The sequence below is a fragment of the Stegodyphus dumicola genome, chromosome 3, assembly GCF_044657685.1.
Source record: "Stegodyphus dumicola isolate Sdum_Otavi_A_Nest chromosome 3, ASM4465768v1".
Classification (NCBI taxonomy): domain Eukaryota; kingdom Metazoa; phylum Arthropoda; class Arachnida; order Araneae; family Eresidae; genus Stegodyphus; species Stegodyphus dumicola.
In genome coordinates this window covers 270,192,589-270,214,777 of record NC_140770.1, presented here as the reverse complement: position 1 = coordinate 270,214,777, position 22,189 = coordinate 270,192,589, and the positions used below count along the sequence as shown (strand labels likewise).

Here is a 22,189-nt window from a genome sequence, read left to right as displayed (position 1 = left end):
AAGACAAGAATAAGAAAGGCGACAATCTGTTTTGAGAATTGATGAAACAACTTCTCAAAGACAAGAAAGATTAGAGGCCCAAACTTCCCGTCAAGCTTCTATGAGAGCAGCTGAGACGCCTCTCCAAACACAACTACTCTTGGCAGAACAACTTGAACGCTAAGCTACTTTGAGAGCCTCTAAAATGCCCCTTCAAACACAGATGCGCTTGGAAGAACAAGCTGAAAGTCAAGCTGCTTTGAGAACTGCTGAAACGCCTCTTCAAACACAAATTCGCTTAGAAGAAAAAGCTGAACGCCAAGCTGATTTCTGAGCTGCTGAAACACCTCTCGAAACGCAAATCCGCTTGAAAGAACAAGTTGAACGTCATATTCCTTTGAGAGCTACTGATACGCCTCTTCAAACACAGATTCGATTGAAAGAACAAGCTCAACAACAGGCAGTTATTAGAGCGAGAGATATTCTAGAACAATTGCAGGCGAGAAGAATCGTTCATGCAGAAATGGAAACCGAACACCGGCGAAATTTCATGCATAATATTTGGTCCGTATTTAATTATTCTGGACTTCAATTGATTACCATAATCATCCATTAATTGTTCAATTGATTACCATAATCATTGTTATCGATTCGATGAGTAAAAAATGCCAGTTTTGCGATGCTTTAAAAAGAAAAGATGAAACGGCAGCAATGTGCTGTTCCAATGGTAAAGTTTCGTTTTCTTTACTTGGTGAACCAGAAGAACGGCTGAAAACTCTATATTTATATGATACAGATGAATCAAAGCGTTTTTAAGCACAATCAGAAAGTACAACTCTTTCTTCCAAATGACATCTTTTGGAGTAGACAAAGAGATAAGAATGTCCGTGTTTCACTAACTTTTACACTACAAGGCCAGGTATATCATCGAATTGGTTCACGTTTTCCAACGCATAATGAACCGCATGAATTTTTTCAAGTTTATTTTATAGGTCAAGAAGAAAATGAAGTAAGCCGTCGTTGTCAGTATATTGATGGAGTCGAGAGAGATATTTTATTGAAAATTCAAAGAATGTTACATGACCACAACGTTTTGATAAATACTTTTAAAACTGCAATAGAAAACTTGCCTTAAGACGATTATAAAGTCGTCATTCATACTGATCAAACTCCACGTGGCGAACATGAGAGGTGCTATAATGCACCTATAATTAATGAAGTTGCTGTCTTGGTTACTGGCGACCCATGCTCTATACGAGATATAGTGCTAGGAGCACATGATAATACATTGACATGCGTAGCAGATACTCATAAATTTTACGATGCTTTGCAGTACCCATTAATGTTTAGTAAAGGGCAATTGGGATACCGTTTTCATATTCCACAGATTAATCCAACTACAAAACAGCCAGTTCCCAATAAAAAAGTTTTCCTGCATGGATTTTTACGCCTATCACATGATGCTTCGATAGAATGATTTCAACCTCCTTCCACGGTCGAGGCGGTCTTTGATTAATTCTTAGTAGATATGTATATCAAGGTAGAGAGCGAACGCCTTCGTTACATTTCTTTAAACCAGACACAACTACGAGTTGAAAATTGCATTCACCTACAAGATGCAATTAGCACAGATGGCAATATTAGCCCCAACGACTTAAGCAGGTTGGTTATTCTTCCCTCCACTTTTGTGAACAGTCCCCGCTATCTTCATGAATACAAACAAGACGCTTTCGTTTACGTACGTACTTACGGTAGGCCTGACCTGTTGTAATTTTTACTTGCAATCCTTCATGGAAAGAAATAACAGAAGAGCTTATGTTCGGACAAAGAGCCACTGATCGACATGACATAGTTGCCCTCGTGTTCCTTTTAAAATTTCAAAAGATCTTTAATGTACTAACAAAAGGAAAAAAATATTGTACGTCATATGTACGTCATTGAATGGCAGAAACGAGGTTTGCCACATGTGCACATTCTTATTTGGTTAAATCAAAAGCTGCGATCCAACCAAATAGATAACATTATAAACGCCGAAATCCCGGATCCAGAACTAGATAAGAATTTGCACGAGATCGCAATCAAAAACATGATCCATGGTCCCTGTCGAACTCGCAATCCAGCATCACCTTGCATGAAAAATGGCAAATGTGCGAAAAAGTTCCCTCGAGAGCTATTAAAGGAAACAGTGCACAATGATAAGGGTTATACAGACATATATACAGACCTATATACAGACGAAGAGCACCCGAAGATAGAAGAGTTATGATTCAAACTCACAGTAGGATAGTCAAGACTTTTGATAATAGCTGGGTTGTGCCATATTCACCCGTTCTTTGTAAATTATTTAATGCTCACATTAATGTTAAAACCTGCAACTCGTTTTGTGCGATTAAATATATTTGTAAATATATGAATAAAGGGAGCAACCAGGCGATCTTCAAGCTGCGTAACGAAGTTGTGTTGCTGCCTCTGAACGAAATACAAATCTGTGAGGCAGGGCTATATGTCAGTAGTAATGAGGCAGCGTGGCGGCTCCTTGGTTTTCAGTTATGAAAAATATCCGACTGTTACACATCTTGCCGTACATTTAGAAAATAAACAGCATGTTTTTTTGAATGAGAATAATTTTCAAGAAAGAATTTTATCTTCTCCTAAAACCACACTGACCGCTTTTTTTTTCCAGCTTTGCCACACAGATACTTTTGCGAAAAGATTATTGTATTCCGAAGTTCCCCGTTATTATACATGGAACAACTCAAAAAAAAGATGGCAACGTCGCGTTGAACGCCTGTTGAAAATTGGTCAGGGGTTAAATCATCGGACGCTCTTGGTCGTGCCTACACCGTCCATGTAACGAATTTTGAATGCTTTTATCTGCGCATTTTACTGCATCATGTTCGAGATCCAACTAGCTTTAAAGACCTTAAAATTGTTAATAGTCTAGAATGTCGAACTTATACAGAAACATATGAAGCTCAGAGTATGTTAGAGAATGATAACCATTGGAACGAAACTGTGGAAGAAGCTGTACAATGTCGATCACTGGATAAAATCAAGGAACTTTACTCAACCCTTATATCATCTTCCTACCACCAATCCACACCAGAGAACTTTCGGCTCGCCGCATAGTTAGAGTGCCTTCATGCCGTACAGATACTATGCATTTACAAACACCTATGTCTTCTTTTTTTTTTTAATTCGAACCCCGACTCTTTAATATGGCAGTCAACGTCGCTAATCACTTTCCCGGTTTGGAGATGGACAAAACCCCTCCTTTAAAGATCAGATCGAAACCGTTCACTTACTAAAGTGAATCAGTTCTTTTTTTACTATTCACCGCTCACCAACATTGATTCACCTTGATGAATGTCCTTAGAACAGGCGTGTCTCAAGTGCGGTGTGCAAAGTTGAGGGAAAAGCAGAAAGAATTGAATAAGGAGCGGGATTGATTGGAATCAACTCTTTCAAACCGCTCACTGCCTAAACTGATTTCTTTCAAGTGTACTTCTGAGATTTCTTAATAAACCTTTCTACGTAGAACAAAAGTAAAATTTTAGAATAAGAAAATGTTAAAGATGCTAATAATTAAAATATTACTCAGTTTTGTTAAAGACTAAGCAGACTATACATGACTTATTACTATGATTGATATTTTGTTGCCATAACAAAGCCCAGCGTAAAAATGCTCCGAAGGAGCGAAAAGAGCAAATAATCAAGACTCCGCAGGTGCCAAATTACTGTTAATGAAAGAGTAGCGGAGCTATGAAAAGAGCGGATAATGAAGACTCCGCAGGAATCAGATCCGCGGATAGAGAAAGAACGATAAAAAAGAGCGAATAATCAACATTCCGAAGGACCTAGATGGGCGACTAGAGCTGCAGCCTTGGAGCGATGACAGCTGGGAATCTGAGGGAGAAACTGAGCACCTATAATATATACTTTAAAAAGATCATTGCACTCCCAAATGGAAAAAACACCCTTTCATTTGCAAATAAAGTTGATAAGTTTCGCTGATATGCGTTGGCTTATTTAATATTTTGTTTTTTAAATATTAGATGGAATACAAGAAAACCAAAAGCATACACACACACACACACACATATATATATATATAACACATACACACAGAAAATGTTGAAAACTTTTACGGTATTTTATAAACAATGTCAGTGTTTACATAAGAGGAATCAAATTTTTGGCATGCTTTCCAACAAGAGCTCTCCGTGAACTCTTAAAGAATTACTGATCCGTTTTCCCTGGAGCGCTGATCATTCACTTAGTAAAGTGAATCGGTTCTTTGAATCAGTTCCGTAGCGGATCGTCCATCTCTATCTCGACTTAAAGGCTCTAAAAAATATTCTGCGACATATATATCCGACGAGATAGTTTTAAGCAAATTTATCTCCCAAGTAGAATTTAATTTCAAAATGTTATTCATACTACTCTAAATACTAATTCCTGTAAATGTAAAGAAAGTTAGACGACTCACTGTTTCATCTTAAACTCTAAGTGTAATAACTAAATCTCAGAAGGTAAAAATCTTTTACTTTTACTCGTCAGCCTGACAATTATGCAGCCTGTTTAGTCACAGAATACCAAATCTTTGTTGCTTGCAGGAAAATCTGAATAATTGCTCAAGTAAAACAAAGTATTAAATAAAAATTAAAGAGGGTCTACAAGCTTTTTCTCAAATTTTGAGTTCTCTAATGAACTCAAGAACTCCGTTCTTAAGTACATAAACTAATTTCATCCTGATGAGAGCCGAAGAAAAGAGATAATATAAATAAAATAGGTAACTGGTTAATTAACATAAAACACTGCAGTCGCACTCACCAGAATTTCGATAATTCAGAAACAAATGACTTAATGAATATAGTAAATAATTTTAAAATTATGTAAACCTTATTAATATTTGCTTAATATTTCCAGCTCTCTAGTTTCACGCTTGTATGCGCATCCGTGTGTCTATGCTATGTATGAAGAACATCTGTCTCCTATCAATTATCCTTGGATTCTCCAGTTCCGAGAGCAGTTTGCTCCGTAATTATCGCTCCGTAATTACCCTTGCTCCGTAATTAGCGCGACTGGTCGCTTAACCTCTTAGATTTCCTTGATTTTCTGAGTCCTCGGGTTGACTTAATTTCTTTAATTTCTTCCTCTACTTCTATTGCTGTTTCATTTCTCTCCTGGTGTCATTTTCCATCTCCTTAGTGCGCCTCTGCTGTTTTCTGCACAGCTTATACTCTTGGCTCCCTAGAAATATAGACGCAGAAAGTAGTACTTTCTTTTCGTTTAGGTAATGATCCCTTACGGCTTCCCTTGGCCGTGCATTCTTAAACCTTTCTTTCGCTGTAACAGTACTATGGTACCCCTTCAACGCTTATTCTCTTCTAGGACTTCTTTTTACAACAAACAAATATTTTTTTCTTGGCGCGTCTGCAATGGGATTATGTGCACTCGCTATCTCACCTTCCCTCCCTTGAGCTGTTTACTAGTGACGGTCTACAGGAACGACGTTCTGACCGATGTTTGAACGAAGTTTTACAGGAGCTATATCTAAATCTTTATTATTCATGAATGTTAATCTGTTCATAAAATGTCTTCATTTATCGACATTTGCCGTAATTGTGGAACTATCTAACCTTTGCAATAAAAAACACAGCTTTTACACGCTCGACTATATCCAGTGCTTCCTGTTTGAGACAAAATATTTCGGCCTTGTCTTTCGGGAAGAATACTAGAAGTGAAGAATCCTTAACTTTCAAACATTTTACACCGAACTTAAAATAATGTTTCTTATCATGATATACTTTCTGCTTGGAGCGGTCTATATCCGAATAGATAGTAACCTTATTGACCAATAATTAAAGTTCGGAATTTCTTTCGTTTTAAACTTTTCTTCCCTTCTTTCTACAACGAACAATTTATAGACTGGTGAAATCAACTGCCTATCAAAAAGTAGTTTTGGAGACATTATCCTACTGTATCCTTTTCTCCGACTTGAAAAGTATGTGACTTTTTGAAAAGTATGTGGGTGAGTTCATTCTCTCAGTTAGCTCAAAGCGAATGATAACGTTTTGTATGCTTGCGGCTAGGTTTAATTATATTCCTGCATATATCTTTTCTGCATAATTGAACTATGGCTAGTAAGAGACCATCTAAAAATTATTAATTTAAATATCCATGTACATTTTCTAGAACATTTGACTCACAAATTGAAGACCATGACGGCTAGGTTTAATTATATTCCTGCATATATCTTTTCTGCATAATTGAACTATGGCTAGTAAGAGACCATCTAAAAATTATTAATTTAAATATCCATGTACATTTTCTAGAACATTTGACTCACAAATTGAAGACCATGATCGAATATTATTTTAGCAGGTCCCATGTTCTAGGATAAAAAGATCTGAAAAAGATCAGGTGTCTTTTCAGATTTATCTTATCTGAAGAGTTTTTTTAATTTGGTATTTTTGACGATAAGTGACAATTAATGTTTTAGCTGACAATAGATTACAAAAAAATTTTCAAATTTACCTTATCAAGTCATAGTCATTCATATTAATATATGTGTATCAGGAGAATACAATAATTTCCTTAAATTCTTCTAGAATCTATGCATGAAATTCTCGACAGTTGCTGAGGCGCAACGATTAGAAATGGATTATCACAGTCCGGCACAATTTAGGCAAGTGAATAATAATTTTTTTTTTTTACTTTTCAATGATGTTAAATTTCTTGGAAAATCTTTACGCCTTACTAATTTACTCATAAACTGTTTAATTTTTGACACTGATATGCTTAAAATTTGAACCGTTATTGAAAATCGTTTTAATATGATTCTAAACGTAAAAAGATTTTTTTAACTGCACAAGAATGGCAGCTGACCTGTTTGCACGTTTAGCCAAAATCCCCATTCTCCCTACCTAGTAACCCCAAACAAAGGCCAGATGGGCCTTTATTGAATATTTAAATTTATTGAATATTTAAATTTTTTAAAGTCACAATTTTGCGTAGAAATATACATAACAGTATAAGTGTGCATTAAATTTTATGGTGACGCACACATAAAATGCGCAACAAGATGAAAACGGATGAGTACAGTATTTAGTATTTGTTTCGAAAACTTTCAAAAGACATATTCGGTATTAATCTGCTGTATTAATTAGTATTAGAAGAAAATTATTAAAAGGGTATTAAAAGGAAATTAGCTAACCTTGTGCTATTTTAGAAGCAATTTGAAATAATTTATGTCGTTTAAAATTGAGCTGAGGTATTTGTGAAGCTATTGTCGCTCCAGTAAAGAATGCGGTCTTTTGATGGATGCTTCAGATGAAAACGATTGGCAAGTTGACAAGTAAATGCATAATGCTCAAATGTGGCCAGTGAACCATAAGCATAGTTTTTTGGTAAGAGAAGAAGGCACCGTGTCCGGTGAAGAAATATGTTATACTTTTAGAATTTGGTGAGGCTTTTAAATTTTATTTTTGGGAAGTACTTATCAGTCAGTCGTTCAGGTTCTGTATGTGTTCATTCTTGTTTCTTATTGATTAATGAGTTGATTGAGTTATTGCTTCTTTAAATATGATATAGATAGAGGGATATACGTTGAGCTGACAATGGCATTTTATCTTGCTGACTTGGGAAGTAGATCAGGTACATCATTACCTGTTTTGTTACATTTGGAGCACAAGTCCAAATTATGCATTGTCATATCTAAAATTTGACATCTTGCACAACACACACACCATAACGGGCAGTTCTACAGGTCGATTGACGAAATTTAACTTGCATTTTCATACCTCGAAAGCGCGACTTAGGATATTAGGTTTTATGTATATATCATTGTCTTAACATAGGTAATTTTGTCACAAAATCGGAATTTTTCTGAAATGCCATGTCAAGTTTTTTCCATGTTTCGATTCTACAATTCAAATTATGCCTAAACATTGAACTGTGTAAAACCGTGGGGAGAAACTTACCGTGAAATTTAAAAATTTGTCCTGGCAAAAGTTTTAAATTTGTGCCAAGAAAAATTTGCTTACTGAAATTCTTAACTTATAATAACCTAATTTCCTTTCCCTTTCTTTCATTGTGCACGAGCGAAAAAAAAAGATGCTTTGTTCATTCTTTCAAATAGTTTTAACAATGTGCGTAAAACACATTTGGTGTTATCTTAGCGGTTTTGAAATTTGGCATAACAAATATGCCAAATTTCGAAACCCGCTAAGATGTAATTTCACGTATATCTTTGCACATTTTGAATGAGAAACTCTAAAGTTTTGTGAATGTGACTAGAAAAACATGCATTTTAAGATAACGGCAAAATTTTGATAAGTTATAATTAAAAACTCTTAGGAAGAAGGAGTGAAGTAAGTTTAGAAAAGAAATATTAGTAAATAGCACTTTTCCGTTAGCCGGGCGCAAGCGAAAAATCGCCAAATAATGTAGAATTCCACAAAATTCCTTACAACTATAAGGGGAATGTTCATTTGGGGCTATGTGATCTATTCTCTGAATTCATTCAAAACAAAGCAAGTTTTCCATTTTTTCTTCCATCTTAATTTTTTGTTTTAAAAAATGATGAAAATTTGGGATTTACCCAGAACTGAAGAAGATACAGTCTCTTTTTTTCAAGAGAAAGGTATATTGGCAAAGAATGCAACATGCGTTTAGAATCATGACATGAAATTGTCGTTTTCTGACGGAGTGCGTTGGCTGTGCAATCTTTCAACATTGCTGCACGAAGAAGACCCTTCGCAATGGTACGTAGTTCGAATCGTCCAAACTGAGTTTTCTAACACCTTTGAGATTTATTTAAGGCTGGAGCGAAGAGATAACATCAGTCAAATTGTGTGAAAATCAACTGGATATGAATCATAATAGAGCTGTAGATTGGAACAACTACTTAAGAGAAGTTTGTGTAGAAGTATTAGCGGAACGTGAGCAAAATAAAAAAAAATAAATAAAATAATCAGTGGTCCTGAAAAAATAGTTCAGATAGACGAGAGCTTATTTACAAAACGAAAGAACAATGCCGGTCGAATTCTTCCCCAACAGTGGATATTTGGTGGCGTTTGACGCGAAATGGACGAATGCTTTCTGGTTAAAGTTCCAAACCGTTCTTTACCAGTACCGTTAGCTGCGATAGTAAATCACATCGAAGAACGGTCAATCATCTATTCCGATTCCTGGAAGGGCTACTGCATATCTAAAATAGAAGAAATTGATCTACAGCATTTCAAAGTCAATCACAGGTACAATTTTGTTGATCCCAACACTTGAGTAAACATTCAGAAAATCGAACGACTTTGGGGACTCCACTGACAAATGGAGAAATAAAAAACATCGGACGCCATCATCTGGAGTCATAACTTGCTGAATTTTTATGGAGACGAGAAGTAAGCGATCCATTTGAGCGAATTCTCAAAGACATCACCGCATTCTGGAAAAACCAATAATTATAAGCATTCTTTTGGGGTAAAACTGTTTTGTTTACAATTCATTAATATTTGTTCATAGTTAAACTTGTTTTGCTTGCTATTAATAAATATTTGCTTATAGTTGAACGTTTTCGACTTTTATTTCGTTGATTGTTTTGTCATTCGCTTCGCTGTACATTATTTGGCGATTTTTTGCTTGCATCCGGCTAACGGAAAAGCATCTAATAAATACATACCAAATTTAATTAATATTGAGGAGCTAAAATTTTTTCAGAGCTAATTTTTAAAAACTACTCGTGCTCTTTTTACAAAACTTGGCACTTTAGCATAATTTAAATCGTAAATTTGAAATATGGAAAGAATCGTATGTCATTTCAGAAAGAATTCGATTTTGTATCAAAATGCCTAGGTTAGAACAATGCTATGTGTAAATCTAACACAACCTAAGTCACGCTTTCGAGGAAAGTTCGAGGCAATGAAAAAGGCGAGTTAAATTTTGTCAAATGCTCAGTAGAACGAAAGATATAGAATTGTCCTTTTTTTGTGTGTGTGTACTGAGTATGGTGGCAATACTTGCGAGAGAATCGGTAATGATCATGAATTTCTTGCATAGGAATGTAGAATTCAGAGAGCTGCTCTGGAATAGCAGAAATTTTGTATTTCTTGGAAAAAGTATCCGATAAGTTTTAAAGTGTCCAACAGCAGAACTAATTGTTTTAATTTTTTTTTTGGTTTTAGATCTCAATTGAACAAGGAGAACGAAACATATTAATCCACTTTTATAAAACTTTAACTCACTTTCACCTGATGAGTTCTGAATTGGAGTTTCAGCAAAGGGAGATTACTTTTTAAATCTGTATATTTTCCCTTTCGCATTATTATTTTTCGAGTTTGTTCTAATATGAATTTTTATTTTAATTTTAATTTGTTTAGATACTGTGTAAAACCTCTTATACATGGTTGAAATTTTTAGTATTGTTGAAGAATTGCCTTGCTTGTATTCCAATTTAATATTAACTTTAGATGCTTGAAGTCTATTTTACTTCAATCATGCAGCTAAACTCAGGACGGTTTTAAAAAAATTGGTTTTTAATTTTTAGCCTAATATTATGTTTCTTTTCGTACTATATTTAAATTCCATATACGAGTATCTATATTTTTGTAGCATTCAGGAGAGAGGACGAAGTACCCCAATTTGTGCTTACAGTTCTAGAAAGTGTGTTAGCAAGAAGTTGTATTCGTCTTTTATATATGATGTAAGTGAGGAAAGAATGATAATCTCCAATCTATGTAGATACTTAAGTATAACAGATAGTTAAGTATTTTAAGAGATGACTATTTCAAGCAAACTGCAGCAGGTCTGAATAGTCTTTGGTTATGGCCAAATAATACAATTTTTGGTTTGCTGCTGGCTATTTTATATCGAATAATCCAATTGTTGAAAAGATTTAATGAATCTTCTATATTAATTCCTAATTGCCTACGAGTTGTTGGGCTAACTATCATCAAAATATCATCTGCATAGGCTTGTAAGAAGACAGCCGAATTTATCTTTGAATTCCACAAGAGAGGACAAAAACGTTAGCTCTGCGGACAGCCTTTTGTAATTTGCTTGTATAAATAGTGAATAAGCATAAGCTCATATGTAGTGGTGATTTGAATCTCTCTATCTGTAAAGTAACTTTGTACAATATAGTAGATTTATTTCAGACAGTTTATTTGAATCAGTGACACCAAATGGAGTAAAACGCACACTCTATATCTATTGAAGTTAGCAGTGAATGTAGTCTAGATAATTTATTGCACTGGATATGTTCGAGAATATCTGATATGGATTGTTCAGTTGAGGAGCACTTCTTGAATTCATATTGAAGGTTGTGATTTAAATTTAAAATAGCTTAATCTGTTACGAATTAATTGCTCGAAAACTTTGCTTAGGGAGGGGAAAAGGCATATTGGTCTATAAGAGTTTGGCATATCTGTATTTTTCCCTTTTTTAAAAGGTAAAACCATTTCTGCAATTTTAATAGCAAGCGGAAAATGTAACATTCTCCAACATGTTTTGAATTGATACCAGCAGGGGTTCTGGATTAAATCCAGGTAGTGTATTCTGGATTGAATAATATTCTTACAGACAAAGTACAGAAATATTTTTTGATAATCATTCTGCCAGCTGCTATTGTTATTGCTTGGGATCTGCCCAGATTTATTTGAATAAATGAAAACTTCTGGAATAAAATTATTCATTTATTAGTTGTATCCTAGACTCTTGAATTTCACAGAAGAATTCTTTCCAGTAAGTTGGGCAAATATGCTCGAGGCCGTTTCAATGTTCCTTGTTCTCCTTAGTGTTCTTGCGTGCGTATGCATCTGATTCATATTTTTCTTAAACTACACTGCTTATGGTAATGTGGATCTGATCAAACAGAGAAAGCTGTTGGGTGTTTGCAGATTTTGTTCGAGTGCCCTAACTTTTGGCAATTGTTGTGCCTGATCAGAGTGATATATGGACGGAAGAAACTAGTTTTGAAACTTATTAAAATAGTTCCTTGGGATAGGATAGTGAAGCTTGTTGAGACATTAGGTATTTTTTTGGAAGCAGTAAAGATGAAAAATTAGCAAACGTCTTCACCGGGAATCGAACCACGGACCTCTGTAATAGTGCAGAACCACTACACCACGAAGGCACACTAGGAAGGCGGGAGAAATATCTTATATACTCTCCCTTTCAAAGCACAATTGGGGTTTTTAGGGGAGCCAATCGCCAAATCCTGAGTGAGGAGGAACCTCATCCAACACCCTTTTTAGTTCGGGCGCCACTGTACAAACATTAGGTAATTTTTGGAAGCAGGCAAGATGAAAAATGAGCAAACGCCTTCGCCGGGAATCGAACCGCGGACCTCTCAATTATGCGCTGAGCGTGCAGACCACTACACCACGAAAGCTTGCTAAAAGGCGGTAGAAATACCTTATACGCTTGCTGGGGGCAAAATATAAGCCATACAAGTAATTCATTGCCTGGTCCTCTTAAAGGATATTTTGCTTTGACTGTCAGGTGATTATCTGAGGACAAATCTTGAAAAGCTGTATGAAGTTTATAAGGTATTTTCTCCTTCCTTCCAGCATGCCTTCGTGGTTAACGGTAGCACACTCGGAGTGTATTTGAGACCCGGGGAAAGCATTGCTAATTTTCGTATTTTCTTCCTCAATAACTTAATGACTCTACAAGGTCTTCCGCAATAGCTGATGATGCTACTCCGAATACTTTGTTTTTCAGTGTATTAATAAATTTTTGAGTCTGCCGGGATGAACTTGATCCAAGTTAAATCCCAGTTTTATAAGATTCAACTCAGAGATAAAGATATGAAAATGCACAATATAGTATAATTGAGTACACAGGTGCCGCAATAATTAGCTTCAGAAAATAATAGTTGTGATATATGAAGTCAGTTAGATTATTATGGGATAAATCAGGATAAAGTGTCATTAGATGTAGCAATTACAGTATTACTTAAAAGTAAATTAACACAAAATAAATGCTGTGTTCCACACTTGAAAGCCCAAAAACAAATATATAAAATAAATAATACGCAAAAATTATATTATTAAGCTATAAGTATCAATGACAGTATTATGACAGCATACAACTAAATGTAAACAAACGAATTGTAAACAAAGTACATTAAATAACTATGGAATTTGATATATTTCAAATCTACTTATACAGTATTATTAAAATATTATTTAATAAATATATTGTTCGAAAAAAAATTAATTTAATAAAAATATTGTTCGAAACAAATTTAATCTAGGTCATATTTTTAATTTATTATAAATAAAGTAAAGTGAAACACAGAAACAATGAACAACAATGAAAAAACAAGGAAAACAAGAATGAAATCAGAACTATGTATTATAGTATTTCAGATATTGTGAAGTAAAATATGTCAAAATGAATAGAAAATTTTCTGCTGTTTAGATAGGCATGTACAATAAACAATAAAACTGTAACTATTAAATTAGGTTTAAAAGAGGACTGTATGACAAATATGATGTTTACTTATCCGTTATTGTTGGAAATGATAATCCAGACAGTTACAAATTTAAAGTTCCAGATAGTATTTGAAATCAATAATCTACTTTTTATGGAAATTATATCAAACTCTTCACCTCAAGAAGTTTTTTTGAATGAATATAAAATTTTTATTCTAGAACAGTTTTTTTTTAGCTTTTTTTATGTTCATCAAAACGCAGCCAACTACTGTTGAAGCCCAAGATGAACTGTAAAATGTGATTAAAATGTTGGTCACATTCGGCGAACTCATATTAAAAATAGTATTTCTGTTTCTGTTTCAGAGTGATAGGAGCAATTTCTAACGTACCCGAATTTGCTAGAGACTTCAATTGCCCGCCAGATTCACCTATGAATCCAAAAAACAAATGCCGAGTTTGGAGGGACAACTAAACAAGTCCGAAATATCAGAAAATAATGCCATTCTTATATGGTGTTAGAAGTTTGCTGCTATTATTATTGCAACTTTTGAAATAACAGAAAAAGGTCTATGAACTTTTTTTTCTGTATGGTTTGAATAAAATACTAAAACTATTTTTTATGTGTTTTAATACATTTTACCATAAATCTATCGGTGAAATGTGTTATATTTTTAACCGACACAGAAACGAATTCATAACTCATTTGCTTTAACTTAAACTAACAGAATGGAATGTCACAAGTTTCAATTTCAGAATTATAACAGTAACCTCCTACTTCCCTATCCGTACCCAATACTCATTTCTCTGTGATCTTAATGTCTTTAAGCAATGTCAGATAACAATATTAAAAATGTCTTCAAACGCGTACTTTACAGCATTATAAATGTAGTAAAAATGTGTAGTCTCTCACTCGCATTGCATTTCTCAAGATTTATGTGATATTTTCAACATTTTCATGTTTATATCTCTTGATGTGTAAAATCGTTTATCAATTCATTTTCATATCTTTATAGGGTGTAGGCAAGTGCTGTTCTTTGCCTTTACATTATGGTAGTTAACTATAACTAATTTGTTTCCTAACCCTTGTTTGCTAATATTCTTGGTTTTTCTAACTATTGATGCATTGCTTAAAAAATTAAAATACGCATTAAAACTGATCATTCATTTTAATTTATAAATGTGTTCGATAATCAAAGATTACCACGTAAACATTTGTAATATAAAGCACCTTGAGAAATGAGTGAAATTCTATGCAGTGAAGGGAAAGGACATCTGCCCCTTTCAGTTTGCTATTAATGGCTTCCAGATTAAACATCATCTGCACCGAAAATAGTCAGCCTGGTCCTACCGCTCACTGGTGGGCGATTTAAATTTCGAAATGGCGTACAATAGAAAGTTTAATCCTCTAACTTCACCATTTCTTTTCCCCCGCTAGCAGCATTCATCTGTGTTATATTATTTCTACGCCTTTGTTACTTTTCTTAGGTGTTGTTCTGTGACTATAGTGGGTATAATTGAAATTATCGCTTCAAAACAATGTATGAGATAACGAGAAAATTTTCCGAGAAACGAATTTCTCCTTCTTGGAACTTTGAAAGTGTTAGCCCAAAAGAGTTTCGCTGGAATAGATGCCCTGGCTAACTACGAAGAACACATTGTATTGAAGATGAAAATATTTCACTTGAAGCATTCGCCCCCTCGTATTTTTTCATGCATGAAATTGATCCAAGAAGGTGGTGAGGCATTACTAGACCACACTGCAAACAATAAAGACATATATAAACACATGTATTGCGACCATCCACGGCGAAAGACCAAATACGTGGGAATAATGTACAATGGAAACATGACCCTAATAACGAGCATTATATCCTCTAGCTTAAATTCATGCTTGACAACGGCGAGGCAAGCTTACAATATTGTCGTTGATCGCTTGCTGTGGTTGGCGGCAAGCTACGACCTGCTGTGCGTCGTCCAACATGCCCTAAACCTGCTCTATAGGATTCAGATACGGTGATCTAGCAGGCTTGGCAGATGTGAATTAGTTTCACTCTCCAAATAACTCCCCACCACTCGAGCTTTATGCGGACGGGCGTTATCTTTCACAAATATCGCGTCGGTACCCAATGAAGTAATAAAAGTACGCACAGGAGAAGTGTAGAATTTCTTCAAAATCCAGTCCCCTGGATTCTATCCCATTGCTATCCCAAGCCATACAAGCATACTCGTTCTCTCTAATAGTCTCTGTGGACGATGTCTGGAGCCCGATAGGGTGTCCTTGGCTCTCGCCATATCATTGCCCTTCAAGAATCTTTCTCTACCTTAAATCGAAACTCATCTAAAAAGTATCTGGTCCCACTGTTCTGGTGTTCAGTGGCGATGTTCACGGCCCAATTCAAGTACTCTCTGACATGCGATGGAACAAAGTAACACAAATCGCAGGTTTTCAGGTGTACAGTCCACCTTCATGAAGCCAACGTGACCCAGTTTGGCGAGATATGGGCCGTCCTGCAGCAGCAGAGAGATGCGATGCCAGCTGTCGTGCTGTTAGTGAACTACAGCATTATGCACATAGCAATACGAAGCGATCGTCTGGTTGTTGTAGTAATCCTCCGTTATTCAATCCATGTCATCTACGAGGTTTTGATCACTTTGGGAACCTTTTCACACCCTAATGATAACATTACATTACCCATTTACCTCTCTGGCAACAGCGGAGTGTCTTGCTTCAGCTAGGAACGTCCCCGCAGATACCATTTGCATTTCATCATGCAAATGGTATCTTCGGCTTATGCTTTCCGCTTTGGCTATCTCGGATTACACGCACCGTTTCTGCTTGCGAATTGATGCGTAGGTTTGGTATGGCCATTTCTAAGGCGTTGTAATGTGACTGCGGAATTCCGTTTTATACTGATTTTGGTTGCCTTTTTTACATTCGGTGATACAACCTCTATGTTACCTGTAAATTGTACGTTTAATTTTGCCTTTTTTACATCCGTACTTTTTCTTTTATCCTTTGTCTCTTATTTTTTCGCACGAATATAACTGAGGAAATGGTAATTGGAGGAACTTTAATAATACCCTCTACAAAAGAATTTAGACGACCAGGATATGCCACAAACTTTTAAAACATTTTCTTGAAGTGTAACTCTCGTTGCTTTACTGTAAGCCAAAGTAAAGTGATGAGTTGAATAAATGAAAGTCAAAGTTGAAATTAAATTTATAAGTATTCTCCAAAACTCTACATTTTCTATACGGCAGGAAGAGTCAACTATTCCAGATTACAGAGCATTAATGAAAGCATACGCATGTTATTCTGCTGAAAACAGTACTTTACAAGAAAGAATGCTATTCGCAATAAATCTTGTTATAGATACTACAGGCTTATCGATATTTAATTCTGTAATATCACACTTTTTTAAAGGTAATATCCCTTGAACAATATTATTACAGACTGTACCTGATGGAGTACCAACAATGGCAAGCTGCTATTGAGGATATATTACTTATTAGATGAACTGCTAAATATTTCATGCATTTTTATATAATGCATAGAAGGCAACTTGTAAAACATTTAGTCCCAATTTATCATTAGGTATAACTAAGGTTTATTAGGTATAACTAAGCTATAAAAAAGATCGAATCCAATTCCGAACACAACAGTATGTTTCAACATTTGTTTCAAGACAATAATGAACATTTGTTAGGCTTCTTTTACATACAGAAGTTCGGTGGCTGCCAAATGTACATGCTTTTCTTGTTTTATAGCAGCATAAGATGTTATCATACAGGTTTTTGAAAGTATTAATAAAACCTTGTAAGGTTTATATTTATTTTAACTAACATTTATTTTAAGTTTAAACTATCTTTCCTGTCAAGCCTTACTTTCCCCTGGAACTGCCAATGCCAGAAAATGTAAATTTGAGTAGAACGCGCAAGGATTCAAATTATCAGCGGAAGTATTATGATTTAAATAGAAGGAAACGAGTTCGGAGTGATATTCTTACTTAGCGAGCGCGGAGGTAGTTAGCGAGAATTGAAGAACCCCGCGTTGCGGCCTATGTGCTTGGCGGGAAGTAGTGGTAATCGTTCCAGTGAGCTTCAAGTCTGCTGAATTAGCAGCGGTATTGTAAAACGCGGTGAGTTAGTTATTTTAGAGAGCCTCGTAGTTAGAATCTTGTCTTTACTTTCTTTTCAGGTTATTATTTTTATTTGACTGCCAAGTTGGCACCGTCTGTAAGCGTCAAGAGGACGCAATTGTAATTTATTACGTTGAATAAAAAGGGACTTAAACCCTTTACAAGACTCTATCTTTTATACAAATTTTCACAGTCACCTCTTGGTTGCGTGCAAGTTGGAGGCGCGCAACGTTATATTGGCGCCCGAACAATTATCGAACTGAAATGGCCGAAAATTGGATGGAAGCCGCTGGACAACACCAAGAAATGACAACTCAGTTAGAAGGATTTGGATACCTGGTCCAGACTTTGAGAGCATCAATCAAGCCAAACGTCCATTTCGACGGAAAAAATTCGGTGGCGGTATTTTTAGAAGGTCTAGAAAACCACTTTCAGCTCTACCCTGTGCCTGAAAGACAAAAAGTTGCCATCGCCACATCAGCACTAAGAGGACAGGCCGCGCTATGGTGGAAAAACATAGGAAAATTTCTACTAATTGAATTTGGAAGCCCGACGTATACATTTGAAAATTTCAAAAAATCGTTAGTAAAGGCCTTCCCCATAGTGAAAGATCGCGCACGGCTGGAAGCCGAGCTATATAGTTTCTACCAACGGGATACAGCACAATTGACGGACTTTATTTTACGAAAAATCAAGCTAACGGATATGCTGTATGGAAAAAAACCCGATGCGGAGATAATTGAAATAATATTACCAAGATTGTTACCCGCTGTCCAAGACTACTTTGAAATTAGAAACCCAAGCACGTTGCAGGTACTTTTCGAATTGGCGGTGAAGTTTCAAAATCGCAGAATAGCGGAAAAAGCGAGAGGGGAAACATATTCTCAAAGTACCCGAAGGAAGGAGGAAACCAGAAATGGAAATCGCTCATATGGGGGAAAGAACTATCAAGCTAACGCATCGAAACTCGAAGGTCAAGGCCCAAAAAGAAAATTTGAAAATAAACATCCGCGTACCCAGAAGACACAGATTGAAAGGAAAGCTTTAAACGACTAGAGGGGCCTGTGAAAGGGAGGGTCCAGACCCCGGAAGTTTAAAAAAAAAACCCTCAAATAGACATTTAAACACGGTCATCGTAAAAAACTCACAGCTACCAATTATACAAGTCCTGGTTCGCGATGTACCAGTAGAAGCCCTCATCGATACAGGGGCAGAAGGAAATTTTATGAGTGAAAAGTTCTTCAAAAAGAATTTTTATAGGATACGACTATTTAAAACCAGAAATACGGAAATTATAGCGGCGCAAGGAAAAACATGTCACTGCATCGGGAAATTATCATTAAACTTACAGGTAAAAGAGGAAAATCTCAAAGTATTAATTTTTGTGGTGAAAGACCTACAACACTCTCTTATTTTAGGTATGGACTTTTTAAGGGCCGCGAGGGCCAAATTAAATTTTCAAGATAGTTCCGTGGTGTTTGAGATGGACCAGAGGGTGGTGGAACCTGTGGAGACACCTGAAGTGGACCTTAGCCATCTGAATGATCAGGAAAGTAAAGCAATACAGCAAGTGGTGAGTAATTTTTCTCATTTGTTTTCAGAAAAACCAGGAAACTGCCAAATCGTGACTCATAAGATTCAATTAAATGCCGAAAAACCTTGTAGGACTAAACCGTATCGTTATGATAAACAAAAAGACCTAATCATCGAAGAACATATTCAGGAGATGTTAAAGAATAAAATAATAACGCCCATAAATAGTGAGTACGCGAGTCCAGTCGTACTATGTAGGAAAAAGAACGAGTTTCCTCCTTCGGATAAAAGGGCTTGGAGGTTTGCTATTGATTACAGAAAACTAAATAGCATTACTAAATTTCCAGTTTACCCTTTGCCGGTTATAGACGAGATCATTAGACAGATCAAATCGACAAGATATATGTTTACTTTGGACTTAACGTCTGACTACTATCAAATAGCTATGAGACCCGAAGATATACACAAAACCGCGTTTATAACAAAATCGGGCACTTATGCATTTTTACGCATGCCCTTTGGGTTGTGTGGGGCCCCATCAACATTCCGGAGAGCTATGGACATTGTTCTAAAGCCTGTCCTAGGAAAATCAACTTTAATTTATCTAGATGATATAATTATAACGAGTAGTACGTTGGAACAACACATTAATGACCTCGAACAAGTTTTTAAATTATTAAAAGAGGCCGGTCTTACAATTAACGCCTCAAAATGCAAGTTCGCAACTAAAGAACTTAAATATCTCGGTTATAAAATTTCGCAAAAGGGTATAGAAACGCAAGATTCAAAAATAAAAGCTATTAAGAATTTCCCACCGCCCAACACCGCCAAGAAACTTTCGTCTTTCCTTGGATTATGTTCTTACTATCGATCTTTCATAAAAGATTTCGCTATTGTTGAACCACTCTCAGTAATCAAAAGAAAAAAGAGTAAGTTTACGTGGACAGCGGAAGCTAACACAGCTTTTGAAAGATTAAAAGAAGCGCTTATTAATGCCCCTGTTTTAAAATTCCCTGAGGGGGACGAAAACCTGGAAATTGCAGCAGATGCGTCAGACTATGCGGTGGGTGCGGTTCTTATGCAAAATAACCATCCGCTGGCATTTTTTAGTAAAACATTGAATCAGACACAAAGGAATTATTATACAGCTACAGAAAGAGAAACATTAGCCGTATTAATGGCTGTACACAAATTTCGAGTTTATTTCGGCAAATCGCCAGTAACAGTCTTTTCGGATCATGCGGCTGTTGGTAGACTTTACTCGGGAAAAAACCTAACGCCCAGGTTAATAAGATGGGCTTTAAAACTCCAAGAATATAATATCACAATAAAATATAAACCGGGTAAGGAAAACAATGTAGCTGACGCACTTTCTCGTATAAAACTGGACGATGAAGGAAATGAACTTAAATGCGCTGTGTTGACTTCAAAAATTTTAGATTCTAGAGATACGGTTATTACTGAACTGAAAGCTGATCCTGAATTTGGAAATATCTATGCTTATTTGAAAGACCCCGAAAGCTTTGAGCATACAGATATCGATGCGATAAGAAATAGAGCAAAAAACTATGAAATAATAGATAATTTATTATTCTATACGAAAACAACAAACGAAAATCTTGAGTATAAGCCAGTCATCCCAGCCTCGCTTCGATTAAGCATTTTGAAGGAGTTGCACGAAGAAAAAACAGCGGGCCACCTCGGGGTCAGAAAGACTATAAAAAGGGTACGCGAGGCGGTATATTTCCCGCAATTATACAAAATAGTAACGGCGTATGTCAGGTCCTGCAATCAATGTCAGTTAATAAATGATATTAATTACAGCCCGGCCGGGTACTTAAATAGCATTCGCGCTACATTTCCGAATGAAATTTTAGGTATAGATCTCCTTGGTCCCTTCCCCCAGAGCGAGTTAAATAAAAATCGTTTTCTTTTAGTAATAGTAGATCATTTTTCAAAATGGATAGAAATTGTTCCACTTAAACGCGCGTCAGCCAAAACAGTCGCAGATGCATTCTTACACAGATACATTTTAAAATACGGTGCACCGATAAAAGTCATTAGCGATAACGGAAAACAATTCATTAGTCAAATATTTGAAAACATATGCAATGGACTTGGCATACGCCATATCAAAATGGTTCCGTATAGACCACAGGCTAACATAGCAGAAAGAGTTAATAAAAACATAGTAAAAATAATTCGCAGTTACGTGAGCACACATCACAAGCGCTGGGATGGCTACATAAATGAATTAGCTTATGCTTTAAGAACGGCACATCATGATACTACGGGAAAAACTCCAGCAGAATTATTTTTAGGCAGAAAGTTAATTACGCCTTTAGATAAATTATTCTTTGTGCAACAAAGAGAGCAGGAGTTTAAACAACAAGATGTGCAAAAGTTGATTGATCAGGCGCTTAAAACCTCGGATACGGCAAGAAATAGGCAGAAACTTTATTATGATAGAAAACGCCGTGAAGCAGATTTTAAAGTTGGGGATAAAGTATTGAAGCGGAAATTTTCTTTATCAAGTGCCCCAGACAATTTTATGGCAAAGCTAGCTCCAAAGTTTGAAGGCCCCTATGTAATTCAGGAAATCAAATGAGTAGTCTTATATCTTAAGAACGACAGAGGGGAAATCTGTAAAGCAAGTCCCGACCAGGTGAAAAAATACTATAATCCAAATGATTTTGAAATCCTTAAAAGTTTTTTGCAGGACTCAAGTCTAAACGAAGAATCAGAGACTACAACAACTATTCCACCACCCAAGAAACAGAGAACTGAAGAGAGACCTAGCACTTCTACAACCCGGACGTCGGTATCAAAAAGAAAAAATGATTTTCAAACTCCGGCGTTTAAGAAAAACAAAAATACAGATGAACCGGGTAAAGAAACCGTGGTAAAGAGAAAAACACCACCTACAAAGGATAGCAGGAGAAATTACACATCAAGGAGAACGCGCACACGGCCACAGAGTCAGGTGCCAGCAAGGCCGCCGTTCCGGAAACTGAAACGCCAACAGGAGGCACAAAAATACGAGGAACAGAAGAAATTCAAGAAGGACTCCAGACCGGAGGACGTCAAGACCAGCCGTCC

At 36.0% G+C, this 22,189-nt stretch overlaps 1 protein-coding gene across 2 annotated transcripts in view; it reads left to right on the top strand.

Moving 5' to 3' along the window:
• Positions 1-14,033, top strand: part of LOC118188863 (neprilysin-2-like) — a 119,844-nt gene extending 105,811 nt beyond the window's left edge. For both annotated transcript variants that reach the window (XM_085812404.1, XM_085812403.1), the window contains exons 20-21: positions 6,594-6,670; positions 13,782-14,033. In XM_085812404.1, coding sequence (XP_085668530.1) covers positions 6,594-6,670; positions 13,782-13,890 — 186 coding nt within the window. In that variant the 3' untranslated portion in view covers positions 13,891-14,033. The remainder of the gene's footprint in view (positions 1-6,593; positions 6,671-13,781) is intronic.
• The last annotated feature ends 8,156 nt before the right edge of the window (positions 14,034-22,189 follow it).